Source organism: Ornithorhynchus anatinus, chromosome 14 (genome assembly GCF_004115215.2).
Source record: "Ornithorhynchus anatinus isolate Pmale09 chromosome 14, mOrnAna1.pri.v4, whole genome shotgun sequence".
Taxonomy (NCBI): Eukaryota; Metazoa; Chordata; class Mammalia; order Monotremata; family Ornithorhynchidae; genus Ornithorhynchus; species Ornithorhynchus anatinus.
In genome coordinates this window covers 49,775,217-49,793,467 of record NC_041741.1, presented here as the reverse complement: position 1 = coordinate 49,793,467, position 18,251 = coordinate 49,775,217, and the positions used below count along the sequence as shown (strand labels likewise).

Sequence of the window (18,251 nt, the reverse complement as noted above, 5' to 3'; positions counted from 1 at the left end):
CGACGTGTTGGAAAAGGCAGAAAACATGTTGTCAGGAGACAGGAGGAAGTACGCTCTGCTGCCATAAAGAGCAGTCAGCAAGATGAAATGTCAGCAGTCACTTCTCCCCGGAAAGAAAATAACAACTGGAGATGGGGAAATGTCACCGTAAGGACATGAATGGTGCTCAATAAATACCCTCACTACTACTATTCCTGCTACTACTATCAATCAGTGGTATTTATTGAGCGCTTACTGTGCGCAGAACACTGTACTAAGCACCTGGGAGAGGACAACATATTTGGTAGACATGTTCCTTGCCCATAGTGATCTTACTGCTGCTATTACCACTACTCCTCACACACCTCTGTAATTAATGATGGTATTGGCTAAGCGCTTACTATGTGCCAAGCACTATTCTAAGCGCTGGGGTAGATGCAAGGTAATCAGGTTGTGCCCCGTGGACCTCACAGTCAGAATCCCCATTTTTCAGATGAGATAACTGAGGCTCAGAGAAGTTGACTGACTTCTTATGAACGGATCCTACATACTGCACTAGTTTCTCCCACCAGAAATGTATTTTTGTGATTTTCCTCACTAAACTGTCCCCCGATTAGACCGTAAGCCCGTCAAAGGTCAGGGACTGTCTCTATCTGTTGCCGATCTGTACATTCCAAGCGCGTAGTACAGTGCTCTGCACACAGTAAGCGCTCAATAAATACGATTGAATGAATTTGAATGACTGAATTTCATTCAATCGTATTTATTGAGCGCTTACTGTGTGCAGAGCACTCTACTAAATGCTTGGGAAAGTACAGGGCAGGGATTGGACAGTGTCCAACCTGATTATGTTGTGTCCCGCTCTAGTCCAAAAGCGCGGTGTGGTCAGGGAATGTGTTTGTTTATTGCTATTTTGTACCCTCCCAAGTGCTTAGTACGGTACTCTCTACACGATGAGCCCTCAGTAAATACGAGTGAATGAATGGATGCCTACTAATTCCACTTAACTCTCCCTATTGCTCAGTACAGTGTTCTGCACATAGGTGCTCAATGAATACTACTGATTGTCCGACTGAACCAAGGCCCTTTCTTGAATTTCACCTCATGGTTATGAATTTCTCATTCCTGGAGTCCCATAAAACATAACAGAATTCCTGAAGTTGCCGTGAAGCAGTGTGGCCTAGTGGATAGAGCACAAACCTGAGAGTCGGAGGGACCCGGGTTCTAATCCAGACTCTGCCACTTGTCCGCTGTGTGACCTTGGGCAAGTCACTTCACTTCTCTGGGCCCCAGTTACCTCCTCTGCATAATGGGGATGAAGACTGTGAGCCCCATTTGGGATTATTTGTATCTACTCCAGTGCTTATTAAAGTGCCTGGCACATAGTAAGCTCTTAACAAGTACCATTAAAAAATGCAATGTAAAAGCTTACTGATTGGAAGAAAATGGATTGCCAATGTGACTTTCAATTATGGATAAATCTTCACAGCCTGCCATTTCCCCCATCTATAATTTATTTGATTGTTCTCTGTCTCCCCCTCTACTGTGTTAGCTCCTTGTAGGCTGGGATCTTGTCTTCCAAATCTCACTGTGGGCAGGGATCACGTCTACCAACGCTATTATGTTGTACTCTCCCCAGCAATGAGTGCAGTGCTCCGCGCACAGATATGAGTGACTGCTTGAACTCTATTGTTCAACTGTTCAACACAGTGCTTTGCACAGTAAACATTCAATAAATACCACTGATGGATTGGATGGTCTCAATTCTAATATGGTCTTGGGAAGAGGGTGGAAAGCATTGATACTCATCCTTTCCCTTAGTATGAGAGTGTCATTAAGAGTCCAATTGTTCATTAGCCTGAGTCTAATTAGTTACTTAATGAAGGCACGGACTGCCTCTCCCTCTTGTCCCCCCCACATAGAACTTAAGATGGTTCTGCAGGAGTTTTTAATCAATCAAAAATCATGCCTCAAGCACTGTAACTCTGCTCTCACAATGAGGTCTTCTAAATAAACTGGCAGAGAGCAGGAGGAGGAGGAAGAGGAGGAGGCGGAGAGCTCTACCCATTCCACTGTACTGTTCTCTCCCAAGTGCTTAGTACAGTGCTCTGCACCCAGTAAGTGCTCAATAACTACAATCGCCTGATTGAGGAGGAGGAGTGATCTGGATGGACAGAGCAGGAATGGAGAGAGCAGGTTGCTGTCAGTGGTTGTAGGCAGGCACAGAGTGTCAGAGAGCAGTGTGGTCTAGGGGTTAGAGCCTGGGCCTCTATTTATTGCCATCGTTCTCGTCTGTCCGTCTCCCCCGGTTAGACCCTAAGCCCGTCAAAGGGCAGGGACCGTCTCTATCTGTTGCCGACTTGTTCATTCCAAGCGCTCAGTACAGTGCTCTGCATATAGTAAGCGCTCAATAAATACTATTGAATGAATGAATAATACCTGCCCCACCGCGTGTCTGCTGTGTGACTTTGGGTGATTCAGTTCATTTCCCTGTGTCTCAGTTCCCTCATCTGTAAAATGGGGATGAAGGCTGTGAGCCCCTTTTGGGACAGGGAGTGTGTCTGACACCATTACCTTGTATCTACCCCAGTGCTTAGAACAGTGTTTGGCGCAAGGTAAGCGCTTAATAAAGTAGTATCGATTGAGCCCCTCATTTTTGCAGAGCACTTTACGGAACATTTGGGAAAGTGCAATGCAAAACTCTGATCCCCACCCCCCATAAAACTCTGAAATTCAGTTTGCAAAATTGGGATATGAGCTCAATGCAATTTTCTCTGTGCAGCTTTTATTGCTTGACTTATGATATTCTTTGTTCATCTTTTTTCCTTCGAGCCTATGGATTATACAGAAGTAGATTAGGGCTCGTAATTGGTCTTAATGAACCTAGGGTTGCCAGGGAGACACCCTGGGAAGGAACCGGAACTTGGAAAGGTCAGTGAGCCCGGAGTCAGTGCCCTTATAGACCCTCCTGGGAGATTTCTTCATCCTGGCATTGTGGCACAGCATAAATTCCATCTCTCTTCAGTAACCAGGGCATCCGATGTGTATTTGGATGTCCTCCCATCACCTCAGACTTAATATGACTAAAACTAAACTTCTTATCTTCCCACCCAAACCCTGTCCTCCCCTTAACTTTCCCATCACTGTAGACGGCACCACCATCCTTCCTGTCTCACAAACCTGTAATCTCGGCATTATGCTTGACTCCCCTCTGTCATTCAACCCACGTTTTCAATCCGTCACCAAATCCTGTTGATTCCTCCTCCACAACCTTGCTAAAATCCACCTTTTCCTCTCTATCACAAAGCTATCACATTAATCCAATCATTCCTATCCTGTCTGAATTACTGGATCAGCCTCTTCTGTGACCTCCCAGCCTCCTGTCTCTCCCCATTCCAGTCCATACTTCACTCTGCTGCCCGGGTCATTTTTTCACAAAAATGTTCAGGCCGTGTTTCCCCACACCTCAAGAAATTCCAGTGGTTGCCCACCCACCTCCGCGACAAACACTCCTCACCAATGACTTTAAAGCACTCGATCTCCTTCCCGCCTCCAACCTCACTTCTCTACTCTCCTACTACAACTCAGCCCGCACACTCCGCTCCTCTAATGCTCATCTTCTCACTGTCCCTCGATCTCGTCTGTCTCGTCGCTGACCTCTTGCCCACACCTTACCTCTGGCCTGGAACGCCCTCCCTCCTCAAATCTGACAGACAATTGCTCTCTCCCCCTTCAAAGCCTTAATGCAGGCAAGAGGCCTTCCCTGACTAGCCCTCCTCTTCTCTCTCTCTTCTGCGTCACCCTGACTTGTTCCCTTTATTCATTACCCCCTCCCAGCCCCACAGGACTTAGGTCCAAATCTGTCATTTATTTATTTAAATTAATGTGTGTCTCCCCCACCGCCCCCCAGACTGTAAGCACATTGTGGGCAGGGAATGTGTCTATCCTTATAATGTACTGTCCCAAGTGCTTAGTACAGTGCTCTGCACACAGTAAGTTGCTCAATAAATACAGTTGAGTGAATAAACGAATGAACCAGCGTGGCTCAGTGGCAAGAGCTTGGGCTTGGGAGTCAGAGGTCATAGGTTCGAATGCCGACTCTGCCACTTGTCAGCTGTGTGCCTCCGGGCAAGTCACTTCACTTCTCTGTGCCTCAGTTCCCTCATCTGTAAAATGGGGATTAACTCTGAGCCTCACGTGGGACAATCTGATTACCCTGTACCTCCCCCAGGGCTTAGAACAGTGCTCTGCACATAGTAAGCGCTTAACAAATACCAACCTTATAACTGTTGGAAACCCCATCTTATATTGTCTCCCATTCTTTCTTCCTCCTCTTCTTCCATCTTTGGACTCTGATTCTAAGACCGGGAAGGTTGAACACACTATCTCAAGGACCCAGTCTGGATCTCTATGGCTGGTCCACACACAGATTTTCTGGATCGTGTCAAACGACAAAGTGGCGGAGCCGGCGTGAGCCTGGGCTGTATCCTCTAGACCGTGCTGCACATCAATCCACCAATCAGTGGTATTTATTGAGTGCTTCCTTTGCCCAGAGCACTGTACTAAACCCTTGGGAGAATACAACAGAGACGGTAGACACTTCAGTCATATTTATCGAGAGCTTACTGTATTCAAAGCGCTGTACTAAGCACTTGGGAGAGTACGGTAGAACAACAAAGAGACACATTCCCTGCCCACAGCGAGTCTAGAGGACTTTCCCTGTCCTTAAGGAGCTTCGAGTCAAGAGAGACCTCCCTTACTGCCTAATCAGTGATGACAATAATAATCACCGTGGTACCTGTAAAACGTTTACTATGAGCCGGGCACCATCCTAAGCGCTGGGTTGGAGACGAGCAAATCAGGTTGGACACAGTCCCTGTCCCACACGGGGCTCACAGTCATAATCGATGACAACTTCCTTGTGTAATTACAACAGCCCGATGATTGACTGACTTATCTGCCATTTCCCCCTTCATCCACGGGGCATCGCTCAACGACGTCGGAGCTGGCTTTTGTGTGGCGTGACAGAGACGTGTTGGAAATGAAGAGAGTGAGAACCGAATGGAGAGAACAGTTAATACAATTACATTTCCCGGAATAGCCAGAGCTGCGATCTTGATGTATCTTCCGGCTTATTGGTTTTGACGTGGCTGTTGCATATTAGTCAACGTCTTTGGCATTAGAGCTCCTCTCGGTCTGTGGTTTTGTGCTACCCTACTGATGTTTATTTATCCTACCGCGTTTCCTTGAATATTGATGCTCTCCGTTGCCCTCGCACTGAATTATAACACACCGTTCGTTTAATTCACTTTCACTTAGACACCGACTTGGCAGGGGAACTACACTCCAGGAGTCTGGGAAGGAGAGGTTTCAAATGTGAGCTCAGATCCTCGAGTTTCCAAATCATCTCTAATGATAATAATAATAACGATGGTAATAATAATTATAATGATAATAATGGTCTTAAGTGCTTACTAAGTGCCAAGAATTGTACTAAGTGCTGGGGTGAATACAAGATAATCAGATCCCACATTAATCTTACACTCTAAGTAGGAGGGAGAACAGGTAGTGGATCCACATTTTTCAGATGAGCGAACTGAGGCTTAGAGAAGTCAAGTGACTTGACCAAGGTCCCACAGCATGGGAAAGAGCCTGGGACCGGGAGTCAGAGGACCTGCGTTCTAATTCCAACTTCGCCACTTGTCTGCTGTGAGACCTTGGACAAGTCACTTCTCTGTGCCTCAGTTACCTCCTCTGTAAAATGGGGATGAAATACCTATTCCCCCCTCCTGCCTAGACTGTCAATCAATCTTATGCAATGAGAGTTTATTGCGTGCAGAGCACTGTACTAAGAACTCAGAAGAGTACAGTATTCCCTCTAGACTGTCGGTTCGTTTTGGGGAGGAAACATGTCTGTTTTGTAATCTACTCACCCAAGAGCTTAGTACAGTGCTCTGCACATATTAAAGGCTCAAAAATTGCGATTGAATGATAGATTTCCTCTCTTACCACTTGTACTCTTACCACCACGTTCATTTTTTTTTTAATTTGGCTTCTCCCCATTCTCCACAGCTTTTGGAGGTGCGAATTAAGTCTTTGACAAAGAACCAGGACCCATTTGCAAGGAAGCCTCACCGCCCCCACCCACTTAAGGAGTCACAGTCTTAATATTCTCTAAGCTCATTGCAATCTGTCACATCACGGCGCAGATTTCCACTGTTAAAATGCATCTCTTCAGGGAAGCTCCCATGCCTTTGTACGTATACAATCTGAAGATCCAAGAGACTGTAAGTGAGCCTGTGGTAGGCAGGGAAAGTGTCAGTTTTACTGTTATATTTTACTCTCCCAAGCGCTTAGTAAAGTACTTTGCCCACGGTACGCGCTCGATAAATACGACGGGACGAACCAACGAATGACCCATCGACGCGTTTGCAGCCTCTCTGTTTAAAGGCGGAGAATCTTAGGGAGGTCAAGAACCGCTGCAGAGATCTGACAGCTGTTATCGTTTAGAGGAGGTATTTTAAAATGGGATCGTGGCAGACGTTCAACGGAGATGCCGTTTCCCTACCTCTCCGAGTGAAAATGAAAGTCTAAAATGTATGTAAATGGAGCCAGGACTCCCATCTAGCCCTTTCACAAACAGAAAAGAAAGGCTTTGTAAGAGTTGGGTAAACACAGACTATAACTCATTTGTTTGAGGAAGTTGTTTAAGGATCAAATCCTTTTCATTTCATCAACTGCATTTTCTGTCAGAATGAACTCCAATAGCTTGACCTCTTCAATTGAGCCTACTTGCTTTCCAATCATGAATATACTCGCCTTAATGAATTTAACTCATTCAGCACAAGGTCCGTCTCTCCTATAGGTAACTTTTTAACTGGACCCACAGGTTAGTCCTGATTTCTCAGTATCACATCCAGGAGAAAATTCGTCTTTAGACGGTGAGCCCTGTTAGGAAAAGGGACCTTGTCTGACCTGATCATCTGACATCTATGGCAGTGCTTGATTCATTGATTGTCCTCATAGTAAGCACTTAACTGATGCTATCGTGATTATCAGTATTATTATATGACAGGCCCTTTTCAAACCCTTCATGACTACTACACATTTCATAACTGTAGCAGTGAATATGAACATAGACTTTGAATATTTGGTATGGATGTGTCTGCAGAGTCTGCAGTGTGGCGTAGTGGCTAGAGCACGGGCCTGGGAGTCAGAAGGTCATGGGTTCTAATCCCCGCTTCACCATTTGTCAGCTGTGTGGCCTCGGGCAAATCACTTCGCTTCTCTGTGCCTCAGTTCCCTCATCCGTAAAATGGGGATTGAGACGGTGAGCCCCACATGGGACCGGGACTGTGTCCAACCCGATTTGCTTGTATCCACCCCCTTCATTCATTCAATCGTATTTATTGAGCGCTTACTGTGTGCAGAGCACCACCCCAGTGCTTAGTTCAGGGTCTGGCACAATGTAAACACTTAAATACTGTAATTATTATCATTATTATTATCATATGTCCTTGATTTAATCAGGGTGTGAAGAAGAGGGTGGCGAAACAGACAGTCCTTACCCATGGTACTTGTAAAGTGTTTTCTATATGCCAGGCCCCTCTCAGGGTGGCACCAGGAAAGTTTCCAGTCCTCTGCCAGTCTCGGCTACGGGAGGGAGAGTCGAGCAGAGTCCTGTCCGTTCCATTCCTAGAGTGGCCGATGGCTCGTGAGTGGAAGGCAATCTGCTACTAGTCAAAACTCACCCGTACTGGGCAGCAACGGCACGAGAGAGAGTCAAGTTTGGAGACTGAAGTTTACCGAATGGAAGGAGGCAATGGTAAACTACTGGTGTATTTTTACCGAGAAAACTGTACGGATGCGCTGCTAGAAAGATTGCAGATGGAGGTGGGGCATTGTGGGAGAAACAGGTCCATTGCGTCGCTACGGGGGGGAGATGACTCGAAGGCATCAAAAATGACATGACATATAATAATAAGAAGTATGGTATTTGTTAAGCAGTTACTATGTGCCAATCACTGTTCTAATGCCAGGCATTGTGGTCTGTAGACTGTAAGCTGTGCTTCTCATGGTGTACTCTCCCAAGTGCTTAGAACAGTGCTTGGCACATAGTAAGCGCTTAACAAATACTATAATTATTAGTACAGTGCTCTGCACACGGTAAGCGTTCGATAAATGCGATTGACTGGCCGACGGTGCTAAACGCTGGGGTAGATACAAGGTAATCAGTATGGACACAGTCCCTGTCCCACAAGTGATTCACAGCTTAATCAATCAGATTCATTCATTCAAAAGCATTTATTGAGCGCTTACCATGTGCAGAGCACTGTACTAAGCACTTGGAATGTACAATTCGGCAACAGAGACAATCCCCGCCCGATAAGGGGCTCACGGTCTAATCAAATGAAACACTGACAACTAGTGCACATCACTGTACGAAGCGCTTGGCTCATATTGCTTAGCGAATACTATTGAAAAAAACCCACAACTCTCTTGGCGGAGTATTACGCTTCAACCGCCGAAGAGCTCTCAAATCCAAACAGCCCCATCTAAGATCACTTCAGTAGAGTGACAGAGCGAAGCTGGAATATGTCCAGTAACAATGTATACTCACGCAGGCAAAGATACCAAGTGGATTGAGGGTCCCTGACTCTTCGCTCTTTGAAATGGATTTGCGTTTCCCATCCGGAGATTCTGTTAAGCAAAGCTCTGGCCGCTCCTTAGATCCTCATTTCAGATAGCCGTTATCAAACACCCAAGTAACTTAACTTGGCTGTGCGTGAGATTTTTTGCCCCCGTTTAACTCTCCCGGGGATGGGGAAAAAAGCATTCCTCCTACTCCTTGTCTACTAACTCTATTGTATCGTATTCTCTCAAGCGCTCAGTGCAGTGCTCTGCCCACAGACGGTTTACTCCTTGACGGCAGGGATTGTGTCTATTAACTCGAGTATCCTCTCCCAAGTGCTCAGCGAAGAGTAGACTTGAGGTCAGGGATCGTGTCCGCTGACTCCGTTGCCCTCTTCCAATCGTATGTATCGAGCGCTTACTGTGTGATGGTGATAATGGCATTTGTGAAGCGCTTACTATGTGCAAAGCGCCGTTCTAAGCGCTGGGGGGATACAAGGTGATCAGGTTGGCCCACATGGGGCTCACAGTCTTGATCCCCATTTTACAGATGGGGTAACTGAGGCTCAGAGAAGTTAAGTGACTTGCCCAAAGTCACACAGCTGACAAGTGGTGGAGCCGGGATTAGAACCCATGACCTCTGACTCCCAAGCCCGGGCTCTTTCCACTGAGCCACGCCTCTCTGCGTGCAAAGCTGCGTACTAAAGCGCTTAACCAATTGCTTGATACAGTGTTTTGCACATATTGGACTGTAAGCCCCTTGATGACAGGGATCACGTGAACAGACTCTACTATGTTCTAATACTAGCAATAATAATGGTGGCGGTAATAATAATAGTAATAAGAATAACGATGATGACAATAAAAAGCAGCCTGGAATTTGTGCGGTATTCTTATACTCCCATGTCCCATTTCACTCCGTACTAACATCCCTGTAAGATAGGGAATGGAGGTGTGATGATTTCCAATTGAAAGATGAAGAACTCAAAGCCTAGAGAGTTAGTAGACATGATTTCTTCCCTCAAGGAGTTTAAAATCTAGCCAGGGAGAAGAGACACTGAAAGAAATGCCAGTTTGTAGCAACGTGGCTTAGTGGAAAAAGCAGACTTGGGTGTCCTAGGAACCTCGTTCTAATCCTGTCTCTGCCACTTGCTTGCTGTGTGAACTTGGACAAGTGGCTTCACTTCTCCGGCCTTCGGTCTCCTCTTCTGTAAAATGGGGATTAAGACTGTGAGCCCCATGTGGTCTAACCTGATTAGCTTGTGTCTACCCCAGTACTGGACACATAGTAAACGCTTAACAAATACCATCATCATCGTTATTATTTAGCTCATGATGGGCGGGGAAAGTGCCTTCTAATTTGGTTGCATCGCACTCTCCCAAGGGTTTAGTACAGTGCACTGCCCAAAGTAAGCGCTCAATAAATACTACTGATGATGATGGCGATGTGGCCAACGACCAAATCTACATTCTCGGCCTCCTGTCTGCCTTTTCCCTACTGTCAAGTCTCCCTCTGAGGAGAGGAGAGAGAAGACAGCATACTTCTGGTCATCCACCGCCAGCTCTTACTGGGAACAGAGAACGTCTCTGCCAACTCTGTTGTATTGGACTCTCCCAAGTGCTTAGACCAGTGCTCCGCACAAAGCAAGTGTTCAATAAATACCATTCTACCAACACTGTAGTATTTGACTCTCTCCACCGCTTAGTCCGGGGCTCTGTGAAAAGCGCTCAATAAATTCCACTGACGATGACGATATGGTTCGGGATCAATTCTGCATTCTCGGTTTCCTGTCCGCCACTGTCCTATTTTTTATGCCTCCGCCTGAGGAGAGGTGATCGTACTTCCGGTCATCAACTGTCAGCTCATTACGGACATCGAACGTGTCTGGCATCACTCTTGTACTCTCCCTAGCACTTAGTACAGCGGTATGGTACTTGTTAAGTGCTTATTTTGTGCCAAGCACTGTTCTAAGCCCTGGAGACGGTTCAGGTTAAACAGGTTTGACGCAGTCCCTGTCCTCCACGGGGCCCCCAGTCTTAATCCCCATTTTACAGATGAGGTAACTGAGGCCCGTAGAAGTGAAGTCACTTGGCCAAGGTCGCACAGCAGAGGTATGGCAGAGCTGGGATTAGAACCCAAGTCCTTCGGACTCCCAGGCCTGTGCTCTATCCACTAAGCTGGTACAGCGCTCTGTACAGAGTAAGCACTCAATAAATACCGTTGATTGATTGAGCTAAGATGGTTCTCATCAACAGATCTGGGGAAAAGGTTTGGCGGGGAGGAGGATGAGGTTAAAGGCAGAGACGAAGCTCATGGATCATCTGCGGAGTTTAGTTATCCACTCTTACATCCTCCTTCCCGCGCATTCCGTGGATAAGTGAGAGCTGACTGCAAACCCAAACTAGATCCTTGTAGAAATCCTGTAGACTGTAAGCTCGCTGTGGACAGGGATCGCGTCTGCCAATTCTGTTTTACTGTCCTCTCCTAAGTGATTAATACAGTGCTCGGCACACCCTAAGCACTCAATAAATACGACTGGCCGAGTGACTGATTGAGCCTTCTCGGTTCAGCGATTTGGGGGATTGCGTTTCCACATTTTGAAGCCTCCCTTTGCAAATCGCTCCTGTCAGCTTGAGCAAATTTGTTCACGGAAATTATTTGAAGGAGCTTGTCCTCTTTCTTTAGGGCTCAGTCAACATTTTTTTATGGTATTTGTTAAGTGCTTACTCTATGCCAGTTACCTGTCTATAAGCATTGGAATAGATACAAGGTAATCAGGTTGGACCCAGTCTCTGTCCCACATGGGGCTCACAATTTGAATCCCTTTTTTTTTTTTTTAACAGGTGAAGTAACTGAGGTCTAGAGAGTGAAGTGACTTACCCAAGGTCACACAGCAAACACGTGGTGGAGCCGAGATTAGAACCTAGGTCCGCCTGACTCCCTGGCCTGTGCTCTATCCACTAGGCCACGCTGCCTTTCTAGAAAGAATTATTCCTAGGGGGTTAATCCAACAAGTAACTCATAACAAACTACCCCTTTCTTCATTCTATTTTTATTTCCCAAGCCGCTGTGTGGTTTTTTTTAACATGGTTACATTATGGTAATCATAAAGTTCTATTTTGTTATCATTCATATGTTGTCTTACTGCTAGGTAGCTAATGAATCAGTGTAATCATAAAACCACTCCAGAGAGAGCGCTTCTTGAAGGTGAATACATTTCACTGAAACTACTAAAAGAAGAATTAATCAGGGTGGGCTTCATCCAATCGAAAAACCCTGAAGATTGTCAGATAAAGAAGGCCATGCTCGGGGTTTGGGTCACTTTGTGGATTCTCTCCTGTCGGTCAGTCAGCCGATCTTATTTATTGACTGCCTACTGTGTACCCGAGCATCGAACTAAGCGCTTGGGAGGATACAATTGCGTGGCCTAATGGAAAGAGTACAGGCCTGGGAGTCAGAGGCCCCGAGTTCTAATCCCGACTCTGCTCCTAGCCTGTTAGGTGACCTTAGACAAGTCACTTCACTTCTGAGTTTCATTTTCCTTATCTGTAAAATGGGATACGCTATCTAATAATAATGATAATGGTGGTATTCGTTAAGCGGTTACAGTATCCAGCGCGGTAATAATAATAATGTTGGTATTTGTTAAGCGCTTACTATGTGCCGAGCACTGTTGTAAGCGCTGGGGTAGACATAGGGGAATCAGGTTGACCCACTTGGGGCTCACAGTCTTAATCCCCATTTTACAGATGAGGGAACTGAGGCACCTGAGTGCTGGGGTAAATACAAGACTTGCCCAAGTCACCCAGTAGACAACTGGCAGAGCCGGGATTAGAAACCAGAGGACCCTGACTCCCAGGCCCAGGCTCTTGCCACGAGGTCACACTCAGTATCTATTCCCCCTCCTCCTTAGACTGTGAGCCTAAGGAGGGCTAGGAGCTGTGTCTGACCTGATTAACTTGAATCTACCCCAGATTTTAATAGAGGGTACTTGGGAGGTGGTAAGAGTTTAACAAATATCATAATTAATTTTAAGATCTTTGTTCATCATTAGTCTGTAGTCACAATAACGACCTCTAAAGAGTTTACGGTCTAGAGCGGGAGGCAGACAGTAAAATAAATCACGTATAAGAAAAGGAAGGAACGAGGATATTCACATAGATACATGTGAGTTATCGATGGTATTTGTCGAGGTCTCACTCTGTGCAGAGCACTGTGCTAAGCATTTGAGAGACTACAAGAGGGTTGGTAGACACGATCCCCGCCCACATGCAGCTTACGGTCCAGAGGGAGAGACAGATGTTAATGTCTTTCACTGTTGCAAGACTATTCCCTGCATTAAAAGAAATCTTGGATGGCTCTACTTTCTTCTGCCGTTTTCCTTTGCCAGGGCGGTGGGGGGAATTTTAGACACGGACTCCTGTCTATTCAAAAAAAAAAAAAAGTCACCAGGCTCTGATAAGCATCTATTAACCCTTCTGTGATTGACGGCAGACACAAATCCGGGAGACGGCTCTGCGGTCCACCCCAAGCAAGATTTATCGGAGAGTGGTATATTGAGGGATTTTCTTATCTCTTTTCCCTCCCTGTGAGATCAGGCCGACAGCCTATCAGGGAATATTGCCTTTCTGAAAATGTGCCGCAAATATACATTCCTGACGCTATCTTTGCCAGAGAGTGTTTCATAAACTGGTGATGTTTTTTTTTTTTTTTTTTGAAAGCTGTTTCCGGGTGTCGTTTTTGAGTTCACCGAGACCGGGGGCGTTTGGTTTGGGTGAGCAGGTGAGCAGGAAAACGGGAGGAATGATGCGCTTGGATGTCCCCCTCTCCCCCAGCCACGCTCAGATAAGCGTTGGGTCGGAAATATGCAAATGAGGCCATGTGCTCGGGGAGCAAAGATACACATGAGTTGTGGCGGTTTTTCATCCTAGAAATGCAAATGGGCTTTCCTCGGGTTTTTTGGAGGAGAGGCCTTGTTATTTAGGGATTTTATGAGTCTAATTTGGGAACGGGATGGCTGCTTCATCCCGCTCGGGAAGCTGAATAATATCTTCAGCACTCGTTTCATTCCATTCCTGCCTGCAACTCATTTTGTGTTGTCTTTGATTCCATCGTACGGGGCGGGAATTTGACCGTGATTGTCGGACTTGGGTACAAAATGAAATACTCACAGTGAGGAAAAAAATAAGTATGGTATTCGGTAAGCGTTTACCGTGTGTCAGGAACTGTTTTAAGTGCCGGGGTTGATACAAGTTAATCAGGTTGGGCACAGTCCCCGTCCCAAATGGGACTCACAGTCTGAATCCCCATTTTACAGATGAGGTAACGGAGGCCCAGTGATGTGACTTGCCCAAAGTCACCCAGCAGACAAGTGGCAGAACCGGAATGAATAATAATAATAATAATGTTGGTATTTGTTAAGCTCTTACTGTGTGCCAAGCACTCTTCTAAGCGCGAGGATAGATGCAAGGTAATCAGGTTGTCCCACGTGGGGCTCACAGTCTTCATTCCCATTTTTACAGATGAGGTGACTGAGACCCAGAGAAGTGAAGTGACTTGCCCAAAGTCACACAGCTGACAAATGGCAGAGCCGGGAGTAGAACCCACGACCTCTGACTCTTAAACCTGGGCTTTTTCCACTAAGCCAAGCTGCTTCTCTTAGAACTAGAACTCTTTTAGAATTAGAATAGAATTCTCTTAGAATTAGAACCCGTGACGTCCTGACTCCCAGGGCCGTGCTCTATCCACTACGCCATTCGTCTTCTACCGTTCAAAAAAATGTATAATGGATTATAAATCCATTTATACTATATGGATTTATATATTATATAAACATATATTATAAAATATATAATATAATGGATTATAAAGCCATTATAAATTCACCTTGCACCATCCCTATCAGCGGCATTATCATCGGTGCTATTCCTGGCATTTCTATCCATCCCAGTGCTTTGTACAGTGCCTGGCACAAACTAAGAGCTTGACAGCAGAATTACTATCATTTATTATCATGGTTATCATTATTATCTTTCCAATGACATCATCTGGCGATGCTCTCCTCCGCCTTCCAGGGACGAGAGCGTCTCCATGGGCCATGGCGAGGGAGACACGAGTGACCCGTCGCCCCTGAGCTCCCCCCACCCGACCACCGTGAAGCGTTCTCTGGGGGAGGGGGCTCCCCCATCCCCCCGTCCCCCGGCCTCCTTCACATCCCTCCCTCGCAGAGCCTGAAAGGATGGCACCGTCCTCTTTAACGTCAGGGAAGAGAGGGCCAATTTGAATGGATTACAAATGCAAAGAAAGGTTAAATTGTAGTTTCTTCAGGCATTTAAAGAACACGCGCAGGTAAGCAGCTGTTTGGGTGTAAGGATATATATGTACGCTCTCGGGGCGACCTGATCCGTGCATGTATAATTCATTTTTCAATGCATTATTAAAATGTGTCTTTAGAGATTACATTTCCCCAGGTTGATGAATGTCTTAAAGCTGTCGCATCCACCTCTTTTAGTGCGCCGGATGATTCCTGAAGGCAACCTCCTTTCATTTTCCTAAGATGGACCAGTCGATCCCTCCGGCCCTCAGTTTCCTCCGATCTTTAATGCCCTCCTAAAACTGCCACCTCCTCCAGGAGGCCTGCGCTGATTAATTTCTTTCAGCCAGTATGGCATAAACCCAACTTTAGCATTCATGCATTATGATTACGGTCTCAGCAGGAATCACTGGGGAATTATTACATCGAGGAGCCGGGAGGCCCGGTGGATCGAGACGGGCCTGGGAGTCAGAAGGTCAAGGGTTCTAGTGCCGCCTCCACCACTTGTCTGCTGGGTGACCGTGGGCAAGTCACTTCACTTCTCTGGGCCTCAATTCCCTCGTCTGGAAAATGGGGATTAAGAGCGTGAGCCCCCCGTGGGACAGGGACCGTGTCCAACCTGATTAACTTGTATCAACCCCGGCACTTAGAACGGTGCCTGGCACTGAACAAATGCCATTAAAAAAATAAATAACAGCTTGGAGGTTTGCTGGAGCCTGAGCTGGGCTGCGGTGGGAGAAGGGAGCAGATAGGGAAGAAGGACCCAGCCGACTGGAAGCTTCAGAGCCAATGAGCAGGAGTTTTGGTTCAACGCTTGGCTTCCCGCTCTTCAGCGGAGCTCCGGCCTTCCGGAGGGGAAGCCAATTTTCAGTTGAAACGGGAGTCGATTGGAACCTTTTTGAAAGCAGAAAAGGAGTATTTGTAGATGAACAGATTGCAGCCTTCCTCCAAGTGGGGAGATAATACAATTAAGTTGGCCGCGGATACTATGAAACCATTTGCAACAAAGGACCGGGAGAAAGAATCAGCTCATAAGGGGCACGCGCCAACCTCAAGGTCACACGCTAAATACATTTAAATCGCCCCCGCAGTTCTTTGAAGAAAGCAGCTGGGATGAAGAAGGATTTTAATGGCTCCTGTCAATGGCAGTGGGGGTGAGGGGGGGAGACTTAGAATCAGATCATTTTTGTCTCTCTTATGGAAGACAAGTATGTTCTCAGTCATCAGCGAAGGACTGATTTGATTCTATAGGCACCGGGCCAGAATCAATTAAAGAAGGGGTGGATTGGTGAAGCCAGTTGCCCAACCTGAGGGCGTGGCGGGAGCGGCGTCTCTCTTAGGGTCTCCCTTTCGAGTCTCTGACGGGAAATGCAACTGCAGAGACCAGCCCGGCCTGAAGTCACGCTCCCGTCCCATGTCGTCAAACGATCGCTTGGTTGGTATTTCCCCAGCTTCCAGCACAAGGTCCTGCACGCTGTGCATTAGGAAATCCCCTCCCTTCTTCTGTTCTCCGATCCCCCAAGGAGCAGGGACGGGATCGTTTCATTCGTTCAGTCGTATTTATTGTGCACTTACTGGGTGCAGAGGGCTTGGGAGAGTACAGTGCAACAATAAACAGTTACATTCCCTGCCCACAAAGAGCTTACAGTGTAGAGGAGGGGGAGACAGACATACTCTCTGTCAGCTGGAGACCTCCAGAAGCAATTCGGCTACCGTTTCTGGAGCCCCTGAGACCAGGAAAGGAAATGGAGATAATGGAAATCTCGTTGGCATCTTGCTTTCCAATCCATACCGTTCTTTCTTCTCCCCCGCAGAGTTCTACACGCAAGCGCCGACACAAGATAATCGGGTTGGACACACTCCCCGTCCCACGTGGGGCTCCGAATCTTAATCCCCATTTTACAGATGGAGTCACTGAGACACTGAGAAGTGAAGTGACCTGTCCAGGGTCACCCGGCAGCCGTGGCGGATCGGGGATCAGAACCCGGGTCCTCTGACTCCCAGGCCCTTGCTCTTTCCACTGGGCCGTGTGGAAGGTTCAACTCACCTTGTTCAAAGGCGTTGAGGAACTCACTGGGCTCCCCGTGCTGAGGAGTTAAGAAGTTACGCTTTGACCTTCTCTTCTACCAGACGAGGAATCCCACTGCCTTTGTGCTCTCCCTTTAATCTCTGGGTCCTCCCTACTTCCCCACGTCCCTTGTGAAAATACTAAAGCGCAGATACGAGTCGTCCCGCCTCTTTCACAGCATAATGCGAGGTATAGCCCCCATTCCGAAGACACGCTCTTCCTTGACAGGAGACTCCTCAGCCCGACCGCTTTGAATAATAAACCCGGAGCTGTACTTATCAAAGCGAGCCCCCCCCTCGAACTCATTAACGGGCTGCCCCAGCCTTGAAATTTTTTTTTATTCTGTTTTTCTCTTCGCTCGTGAACTTGCAAAATTCAATATCATTAGTCAGTCACCCAGCTTCCATGTTAGGGTGTGGAACTCTGGACTGAGCTCTTGGGAGACCCGTAATAGGGTTAGTAGACATGATTTCCTCCCTCAAGGAGTTCACGGGCTTTTGTGTGCAGAGCACAGAGCTAAGCACTTGGGAGAGTCCCGGAGAGTTTGGGGACAGGGCTTTTTGCCCTCAGGAAGCTTACAGTCTAGCAGGGGCGACGGACTCTAGAATGCATTTGAGAAAGGATAATAATGTTGGTATCTGTTAAGCGCCTGCTGTGTGCAGAGCACTGTTCTAAGCGCTGGGGGAGATACAGGGTCATCGGGTCGTCCCACGTGGGGCTCACGGTTAATCCCCATTTTACAGATGAGGTCACTGAGGCCCAGAGAAGTGAAGTGACTCGCCCACAGTCACCCAGCTGACAGGTGGCAGAGCCGGAAGTCGAACCCATGACCTCTGACTCCGAAGCCCGGGCTCTTTCCACTGAGCCACGCTGCTTATAAAGATCTGCACATCGATCAATCCATCAGTGCTATTTATTGAGCACTTGCTTTGTGCAGAGCATTTTACTAAGCGCTTGGGAGAGAGCAAGACAAAGGAATTAGCTGACACGTTCCTTTCTCACAGCGAGCTGACAGTAATAATGTTGGTATTTGTTAAACGCTTACTATAGGTGCAGAGCACTGTTCTAAGCGCTGGGGTAGACACGAGGGAATCAGGTTGTCCCACGTGGGGCTCCCAGTCTTAATCCCCATTTTACAGATGAGGTCACTGAGGCACCGAGAAGTTAAGTGACTTACCCACAGTCACACAGCTGACAAGTGGCGGAGCAGGGATTCGAACCCATGACCTCCGACTCCAAAGCCCGTGCTCTTTCCACTG

At 47.0% G+C, this 18,251-nt stretch overlaps 1 protein-coding gene across 3 annotated transcripts in view; it reads left to right on the top strand.

Annotated features, from left to right (window-relative positions):
* TAFA5 (TAFA chemokine like family member 5) overlaps positions 1-18,251 on the top strand; it is a 190,257-nt gene that overhangs the window by 138,220 nt on the left and 33,786 nt on the right. The window contains exon 3 of one of the 3 annotated variants that reach the window (XM_039914104.1): positions 6,052-6,229. The exons of the other annotated variants lie outside the window; for them this stretch is intronic. Within the exon in view, the coding sequence (XP_039770038.1) occupies positions 6,052-6,071 (20 nt within the window). The 3' untranslated portion in view covers positions 6,072-6,229. Of the gene's footprint in view, positions 1-6,051; positions 6,230-18,251 lie in introns of those variants that run through there. 3 annotated transcript variants of the gene reach the window in all.